We start from the raw sequence: 10222 nt of genomic DNA on the forward strand, positions 1-10222 counted from the left end.
CAAATGTTTTTCATATTTCAAACAATCAAAATGGTATACTAATTAGATTTTATTCATAAATTAAAAAAAGTTTTTTGTTTTCTTATAAAGCTTAAAAGACAATATTGGTATAATTTTCAATATATTAGTAATTGCAAATTATTAAAATTTAGTTAACCTAAGAGATTGATTTCACTTAAGAAGTTACAAAAAAAATGTACAAACATAAATTTTACTGGACTGTTAGATGCCACATTCATTTTGTTGGTAATATGTATTCCAAATTATTAATTTTTTTGTATTTTCACATTCAAAATATGCTTATGACTAGTATATATGTTCGTACTATCAATAACGTAATCTATCTGGCATTAAAATTATTGACGCAGGTTGTGGAAATAACTTCCTTACAGATTCACATTTTTTCTTAATATATCATGCTGATGCGTATAATTAAAACAAATTTTCATGAAGTGATTAGTACCCGGTCCTCACCTGAGACCTTCAAGTCCCTATGCAAATTCCTCCTGCTAAAATTACTATCAAAATTATGAAATAAAAGTATAACAAGGAAACATTTAGGTTTGAAAATTGCAAGTGGATAAACAGAAAATTAAAAAACATTTTTAGTTTTTATATATATATAGTTATCCACTTCCTTGGATATCAAGAAATGGTGAAGACTTAATAGTACACATAAGTGGGCTAGAAGCCAAGGGGCATTAGTGACAATTGTAGGTATACAAATTAAATTTCTTCTTGCTATTTATCTGTGCTTGAACCGTTCAAAATTTTGAAGCATATACTTGGTTTAGGGACTGGCATATAACAAATAAAAATATTATTTACAAAACTGTACTTGTACTCTCTTGGCTTCTCACCCATTCATAGTTGATAATATTGAATACAAAATTTCAGAGTTGGGTTTGAATTATAATTAAAGACTTGCTTTTAACATAAATAGAAAAAAAGATCTGTCAAGTTACAAAATAGATTGCACTTTTACGTCTATTTTGAAAATGCTGTTTTATCCACTTCAAATTAAGTTGAATTATCACAATACAACAAGACTGAATCCCAACCGATACTTTTCATCACTGATAGAACTTAGACTATTATATTGCCTGACTTAACATTGAGCCATAAGTAAACAAAAATTCTATTTACATAAATTAAGGTAATAACAGATTTGCGGTAACCATGATACATTTAAAGGTTTTTTTAACAATTGTTGTTAACCACTATAGCTATAGACTGGTAATTAGGTGGGTCTTAGAAATCCTAATATTACAACATAAAAATTGAAATGGCTTTGATATAAGATCAATTGGAAATTTTCAATAACCAACCTGATTTTTTAGTTAAAACCTCGAAACAATTATAAATTTGTTTTTAAAACAGTAGTTTTTCTTTTTAATTGCCTTACACTATAAATTAATTTTAATTTTTTAAAAATCTTATTGCTTTATGGTCAAAAATCTAAGAAAATCAAAGAACTAAAAACAGGATGGTTCTTAAAAACTGAAAAGGGAAAGTCTCTGAAAACATATAAGGACAAATGACCATTGTGTTCTAGTTCTTAATTTTTGACCCTAAGGAAATATGAAGTCTGAATAATTTCTAAAAAGTGTAGGTCTGATGAAATAAATTAACATTAATTTAGTTAAGAGTAACTAGTTCAAAATTAAACCCCATTTTTTCCTGAAATGGTAATTCAAAAATAATGTGGCAAGATTGTTAATGTCTTCAGCTGCAATAGTCGACGTTAGCAAAGAGACTGTTTGAAATGGGTTTACCACTGCGGAAAATATTATCAACATTTTTATTCCTCTAGTATATTTCTTTGAAATATATTTTTATTTATAATTCATTTAATGTTTCATTATTTTACATTTGATTTAGTGGCAACCCAATTTGAAACCTCTTGCCATATAATCAATTAATTACTAACTAGTTGTTTTTTTTTGTATGTCTAAAAAAACTAAATATGTATGTGCATAATAATTGTTGAATCTGTTGTTTTATGTTCAAGTATAAACATTGTTGTTTAGACTAATATAGAGTGTACCTAACCATTCCTCTTTATTATTAGTATCGGAACACACAGTAAAATAATTTTTTTTTTTTATATATATATAAATAAAATTTATAAGTAGTTGCCATTTTTTATTAGTGTACTTAACAATTAATCATCTTAGTTGACTGATACAGTATCTTCATGGAGATTAATTATGATTAGATTGGTTCAAGAATATCATTCTTAACAATTACTTTAGCTCAATCCCCTTGTAATTGTTCAGAGTGCTTTCAAATTTTCTATTGTTACATTATTTATTGTTTATTTGTTTATTCACAAAACCCATTTTAGAAGAGCACACAGACCATTCAAATATCATAAATGGTTGAGAACAACAGACAGAGAACATAAAAGGGAAGACCAGTTAATTCCAATTTTAGCTCAGTACCTATGATTAGATAAAGAAATACTATACTACTGCAAATGGCACAATAAATCACAAAAATATTTTTGATAACTAATAACATCACAAATAAATTAAGGAAAACTGGTTTTTATAAAGACTAAAATTTTATTTATTTATAATAGTTATATACAGTTTTACTATCATACAATTTTTATAACATTATTTACAAACAAAAAATAAATACATATAAGCATTTAAAATTTCACACAAGGGAATAGCTCATCACATCACAGCAGGAACACTATGGGACTTTACATAAGACGGCATAGGTAATTTGAGTCCCTCTTTTGCTTCAAAGAATGTGTAAGACAATGTGATTGTATCTACATATTCCAATTTCGGATCTTCAGCAAATTCTGGATCAATGTAGAAAAAAACGGGCATGTCAACCTAAAAGTTAAGATTAATTTATTAAAGTTAATCATTTGCCACTTAATAATATACACATGTAGCAATAAGGAATTTAAAAATAAGTTGATTATTTTACAAGTCCAGTTTTATTACAATATTTTAAAGTACATTGAAAATGTACTCATTTATATTTTTTCGGGAGCTGATTACAAATCCAACTTTGTAAACTGATATCCGATTTTCTTAAAAAATATAAAGAAATTGAAAAATGAATCTTTTGTCACTTTTTTCTCTAATGCATTTACCAATAATTGCACCTTATACTAAATTAAGCATGAGTAAATTTCTTACATTTTTTAGTTCATAATTGTTTTTCTTTAAGGTATCTTTTGAACAGTTAATAGGAGTCATTTAGTTGAGCAGAGTTCAGTCAAATGAGGGTGTTTTCAGAATTTTCGGAAATTATCCAATGTTTTAGGCAAAAACACCTTAGAACAGACCTAATTATACAATAACAACTAATTGTTCATATCGCAAATCTCGATGAAAACAGTTTAATTGAAAAATTAAGATCTATTTTAGATTTTACAAAAAAAAAAATCAACAAAACAGACTTACTAATACATGAATTGATAACTAAAATATTGATTAAATCTGTTTTTTGTTTGAATCTGGAAATCTGGTCTAGTCCCACCCTTCTATATTTTCGGTTATATTGACCATCCATCTCCTGAAAACCTGTTGGTCATTCCTGTTACCATCAGTTGCTATTGTAATTTATCTTTTCTATAATTTCATATTTGATAAAATATAATACGAATAATTAGAGTAACTTTGTTAATTGAATCAAAATTTAGAGAATAATAATGACACGACAACTAATTTATGATTTGCAATATAATTATCACACTTTTACATTATGTCCTATGTGTGGGTTATAACCAACACAATCATTATTAATGCTTTAATTGGACCACACTTGATGCCTTCCACTTGCTCAAAAGAGATAAACAAACCCCAAACAGATTCTTTACATTTGAGGTCAGCCATTTTTTAATTGTAAATAAGTGAGTACAAGCCCACCGCCAGTAAAAACCAACCGACAGCTGTGAACTCGTGCTCAGTTAAACCCTCACTAACAAATATCCAATTGAGAATTTTTTTATTTCTTGAAAGATGACCAAGTAGACGACAGTGATCTGCCTACAGAAACTTATATGTCTAAAACAGTATTCACAGTTAGTATTAATAACAGTTATAGACTTCAACTTTTAAAAGAAATTGTAGGTTTTATTTTAATTGAGGTAAAACAAATAACACTAGTTGGTTTGTTCTTATTTACAGGCATAAAACCCTTTAGGCATTAACGCCTGGATTACATTTAAGTTCATTTTCTGTTCAGTAAAAGCAATCCCTGAATAATCCTATCCTAAAAAGTGATAATATTAAGATCTTTCTGAGGAGAGCGGTGCTGACAAAAAAGTTACTATATGATGAAATGTAAAAAATACATAGATAATAATGAAGAATTCAAAACATAATACTTAGTCTCAACAACTGATTTGCTTGATTTTGGTATATTGTGGGTTACTAGTAAAAAAATTAATAGTCCCACTGAAAATATGATACATCTAACACCCTCTGTTGCCTTAAATACATTTATAATTTTTTTTTTATACAAAAGTTCTTAATGTTAAAATAAATAAAAAAATCAACAGAAACATGTAGTAGAACTTCTGCACTGTTTCAGTTGTTCCGGGTTATATAACCTGAGACCATAAATTAAGTCACGCTAATGCGAATTTAGACACAAACTCCATTAAAAATGATCCGTTGAGAGTTACTCCATCCTTTTTGAACAAGCGTAGTGAGACCAAAATGGCATCTATGACCCAATTAAAACAGTAATAATAGGGTACATTATAGCCCACAACAACAGATATATAGTTTGGTAGGTCAAGCAAGTATCTAATACACAGGTCTAATAATTAACATGTTGGTACCCAAAAATCCGAAACTTACTTCTTCACGAGGATTCAACAATTGTTCTTCAAAACAGAAACACTGAATTTTGTTAAAATATTTTCCTGCTTCAAAAGGCAATACATTATAGGTGCTTATGCCAGTAACTGGATGGTCTGTAGGATTCCTAGCAGTGTAGAAAGCTAAAGCAGTTTCTCCTGGAATCAGCTATAATAAAAATGAAGTATCATCATGTAATAATTTAACATTGTATTATCAAATTAGAAATTAAAAGAAATTCCGTACAGTAATTTCACTTTGCTGAGGTTTAAAGTTCCACCTCATGCTAGAAGCTGTATCAGCATTAAATCTTATCTTTAATATTCTGTCTTCAAGTTTTTTCATATTCTGGATAACAGATGAATCACCAACTCCAGTCGTACCACCATAACTGTAGGCCTGAAATAAGTTAAAGTAATTTAACTACTATTTGTAAACAATAGTTTAAGGAATTTGACATATAAGATCTATGTATCCATATTTTAATTTATATCATCAAAACAATGTATTACAGCAGGCCAAAATTACATAATACGCATGAAGCTTACGTTATGACATGGGTATAGAAACATCTCCAGTAACCAAAGGCAAGAAATTTAAATGATCATGCAGTCAATACTCCTAATATTAAAGAAGTATGTGATAATAAATATTGGATGAACAAACAATTTTTGAGGGGAATAATAAAGTTACCTATAGGGAAATTTTTAACTGCAGTGCTCTTACATTTAGGGCATAGAGGAAAAAAACAACAGAAATATTAGCCAGTGTTGTAAGTTTTTAAGGAAGTCTTTAACCTGATAAGGAATGTGAAGAGCTGTTCAGCATGAAATATTTAAAACAAAATAAAAAAGGATGTTATTCTCATGATTGGAATTTGGTAGGGTACATTAATAGGATCAAAAATTATTTTTCACTATTAAGTAAAACAAATCTTGTAAATAAATACCTGACAAAATATTCTGTACAATGGTACTGCAGCATATGACATTCCCACACAAAGAATTCCTACACCTGCGATATAGTATACTGTTGATCTGGTTTTGAAAGAAACATCATTTTTCCTACTGGAATAATTTCTAATATTTGTCAGGATAGATTGAAATCTACCAGGACTGACAAGGCTTGATCGGTGAATGGAAGGGTTTAATTTTGAAAAAGAAAGAGATCTTAAACAGAACATATTTAAACTTAAAAAACACTTCACAGCTTCAATATTATTACAATGATTTACGACGACATAATCGAAAAATTAAAATTATTTGGAAACGGACCAACTAAAACCTTATATCTGTAGAACCATCACAAATCTTATTTTGAACCTTATGAACACTCGGAAGGTTATTTCAGCTGATGCATCTCTTGTACCAACATTACGATAGTAAAATTACTATCATCCCTTAACAAAGATGTTTTCATTTTATTGTCAATTAAATTACGTTTAATTTTAATTCAGATATAATCAATACATTTTTTAATATTAAAAATTAATAAAAATATTATTTATAATAAAGTTATTCATTTTGTTGTTATTGTATTTTAATTCACATCGAATGATATCCATTAATGGAGTATGAAAATATAATCAGAGATTAATTATAATTCTGTAATAATAAAGATTATATCAAAGAAAAAAAAGATTTTGAAATATAAAGATGTAGTGCATCACCTGCAGAGGGCAGTTTTTTCGACTAAAGGGCGCGGATAGCTGATAGATTTTTTTCAATTAGATTATTACTTAAAAATGTTTGGTTTTTTATTATTAGTTATGTAGTTTAAATTTTGTTAAATTAGCTAGAATTCGCTCATAAATATAATCAAACAAGTTAGACATTTAATGTTGTACGTTTGACTCAGTTAATTTATTATCTTAAAATAATTCTAATATTCCCTTATGATTGACTTTCAAGTAAGTAGAACGTTCAATTCATTTGATGTTATTCATTTATTAACAATGATAAAAAATGGCTTTTCGTTATTGACTAATATGAGATGGGTTTGTTAATGTTTAATAATCTGAATTTTTATAATTTTTAGGTTTAAAAAAATGCTGAACATAGTTGATCGTTGGTTCCTGTTAGCAGTTTTATCAGATGTTGATCTTTTAGTTGAGTTTTCATAATTATTCACCGAGGAATCATGTAAGAATCGCTATTAACCAGCATAATGATCTATAAAGTAATAAATGCCTAATGCTGTTATTTTAATTGGATTGAAATTTGAGACGTTTGGTCGTAGACATGGTGACTGAAATTTTTTATGTGTCGAAGTTTTTGGGATCACCGGCTTTTTAAATATTGAGTTCATAAATTGTGGAAAGAATATTCAGGAAATAATAAGTTATGGTAAGTGACTCCGAGCTGAAGATTAAACATTGTAATTAACAAGCATTATAATACTTAAAAATTAAAAGTTCTCATTTTTTCCGTTAGCATGTATTACGAACGAATGCTTCATTTCTTAAAAATATAGAAAAACATGTTGAATGTTTGCGTATATGTGTGTTAGACTCAGCATCATATAAAATGGATCATAGATAATAATACTATGGATTTGATTAATCGGTTTAATTTCATATTCTCCCAAAAACAAATATAAATCCACATTTTTTACCCTTTCACTCATATCAATACATTAATTAACCCTAATCAACGATAACATTCCGCTTCATGAGGTTAATAATACGTTAACGTTAATTAGTGTTATCTAATGTGTCGGATTGAGTGTAAGAGAAAACCTTTTAGACGGTCCTTGTACAGTTTTCCACTGTTGTGCAACTTAAGAGTCGGTGAAAACGACCTTGATTATTTGTTTCAAGTGGCAATGCTAGTGTCAGGGTAGAAGTCCTGTTGCAATATGAATAAATTTCAGAGCGCTCCGTGGTCAGGAGATATTTCGAAAACCGTGGACTATTCGAGAGAACTGTCCTAGGAAAACAAATATCTTCAGGAAGTTTTTAAACTATATATTTATAAATATTTAAATTAGAAAAAAAAATTGTTTATAATTATTTATTATTTTAAAATTAATTAATTTTTTGATTGTCGACCGAAGGCAACTTATGTATATGTATATAACAAATCAAATAAGTTTATAGTGAGCCAGAGAGAAAATAAGAAGTTAGTAAAAAGCCAGATGCTGGGCTAGCTTAATCAAATTTGCAGGTTGTAAGATGGCGTAACGATGCAAGCAAATCAAATTACACAAAGCCTGTTGTGATCGTCTGGAATTATATTAGGTCATTTTATTATTAAATTACATTATTTTCATATTTATATTTCTAGTGCTGAGTTAGATTAATAAAAAATATAACAAATTAATATGACTTTTTTAAATTTAAGAATGTAATTTATAACTACATGAATTTATACTATTTATTCTAAATTAATTATTTTATTTCTTTATTATTTTATTTCTTTATTATTGTATATTATTTAAATTAATCATCCTCTTTATAGTTCTTTCTGTATTCGGCATTATTGTTTTTATTTCTTCAAGTCGGTTGATTGTCTTTAAGATTTTTAAGTTTCATCTTAACCTTAACTATTTATTTGTTTAAATACCGATGTCCATTTGGAATTATATGAAATTAGTTATGGCATGACGAAACGAGACGTATTTCTTCGGATAAAGACAAACTTTCGCTAATTTTTTTCGCTAAAAAATCGCTATATATTACTTATACGAAAAATAACTTTTTAATTTATTATTTTTCATTTTGTCTGATCCTCACTTAAGTAATTCTAATTTATTGTTAAGATACAAGAAAACTGGTATTTTCAATTATAGTTCGTTTGGAGCAATTTTAATTCTATTTTATAAAAAAATATTAAAACTTTGTAGAGTATCTATATATAAGTTTGTAAATGATTGTTAAAGACAAAAAATATTTTTAAAAATTGATGTATAACTATTTCCTCTTAACTCAAGCAATCGAGATAAGTTCCCGCCCACTATCGATTTATTGTTGATTTGGTAAAATATATCACGCGCCATCTAACTTAATTGCCCTTCAATTTAATTAATTTTGGCTGGAAATAGACTATTATAAAATTTAACATATATTTTTTTAAACATGACATAAACATAGTTTTATTTATTATTTGTAACAATAATCATTTGTCCAACCTCCGCTAATAAGAACATCTTCAAAATTCAGTATTCAAAGGTTGGTACTTGATTTTTTTCTCTTCCAATGATTAGAATAGTTTTAATAACTATAATGTTAAAATTACATGAAAAGTTTCTTATTCTTAGTAACTGACACTTTAATAATGATTGCGTTCCGAAAATTACTTAAATTATGGATGTTTAATTGTAGCAGCATCATTCTTTAGGATTTGAAACCATTCTTTAGTTAGTTGCAGACATGTATTTTATATAAGTAGTTTATGATAATCACTCTGACCAATTTTAAAGTTTTAAATTATAGTTTAGAATGAATGTTGTTTAATTTTACTAATTATACCTAATATCACAATCTAATAATGTAATATGTAATTTCATTGTATCATTTATTTTTAGTTTGAGACTCAGCATTTTCAGATTTCTTGCATGTAGAAATATATCGGACTAAAGACCTGGTTTTATATAGAAAGTATATTACTAAAAATTTGGTAAGTTTGGAAATCAATTGGAAATATTTTGTAAATTATTGAAGTTTTTATTTTAGATTTCAAACATTATTTTTGTGAGATATAACAATATCTTTTGAAATATGTTACATATTTTATGGTATTTAACACTAGATTACATTATAACATTTAATTTTTATTTTCAATGATGAACTTTTGTTTTATTGCAACACTTATGTCTGGTTCCCAATAATGTCATGTTTATAACTAAAACTAGTTATGGATGAATTTATAGTTTTAGGTGGGCGCTGGGCTTCCTATTCATTTTGGTGAATATTCCATACCATCCAAATCCTGTGACAGCCCTATCAATATTTTATTGCCTAGAGTCCTGTAAAATTATTTCGCCCCGGAACACTACAAGGTCTAGATCCACTACTGATTAAATTTGTACTCGCTACCATATTTTTATTCAATACCTGCATCATATTATCAATCTGAATTAGCCATTTAGTTTAAAATATCATTTCTTTCCTTAGTTTCTTTCGTTACTTAGTTTCAGACATTCAGTGATGAATCATTGTCAATTTCCAGATAGAAAAAAATTCTATAAATAAGTATTAACTCTTTCTTTTATTCTTTTTATTATTATTTATAAATATGGTGTATATTTAATTTTAAATGGTCAAGGAGTTTAAATCGTTTTAAGTTACTACTGATTTTATGAATAATATCCATGAATATATATTGGGCAGACAGTGTGAGTGTTAGGGTAATTATTGTCTTGACCTGGAAGATAAGTAACTGATTGCA

The 10222-nt window shown here is 27.5% G+C and overlaps 1 protein-coding gene across 1 annotated transcript; it reads right to left on the minus strand.

The window, feature by feature from the left end:
• Positions 1 to 2552: 2552 nt before the first annotated feature.
• Cox11 (Cytochrome c oxidase copper chaperone COX11) lies at positions 2553 to 6176 on the minus strand. The gene is made up of 4 exons (XM_014417294.3): positions 5785 to 6176; positions 5082 to 5234; positions 4836 to 5003; positions 2553 to 2852 (listed from the first exon to the last, which is right to left on the minus strand). The coding sequence occupies exons 1-4, from the start codon at positions 6016 to 6018 to the stop codon at positions 2685 to 2687; spliced, it is 723 nt and encodes a 240-aa protein (XP_014272780.1). The 5' UTR covers positions 6019 to 6176; the 3' UTR covers positions 2553 to 2684.
• Between the last annotated feature and the right edge of the window lie 4046 nt (positions 6177 to 10222).

The sequence above is a fragment of the Halyomorpha halys genome, unplaced genomic scaffold (genome assembly GCF_000696795.3).
Source record: "Halyomorpha halys isolate HHAL.00 unplaced genomic scaffold, Hhal_1.1 Scaffold151.1, whole genome shotgun sequence".
In the NCBI taxonomy this organism is placed as follows: Eukaryota; Metazoa; Arthropoda; class Insecta; order Hemiptera; family Pentatomidae; genus Halyomorpha; species Halyomorpha halys.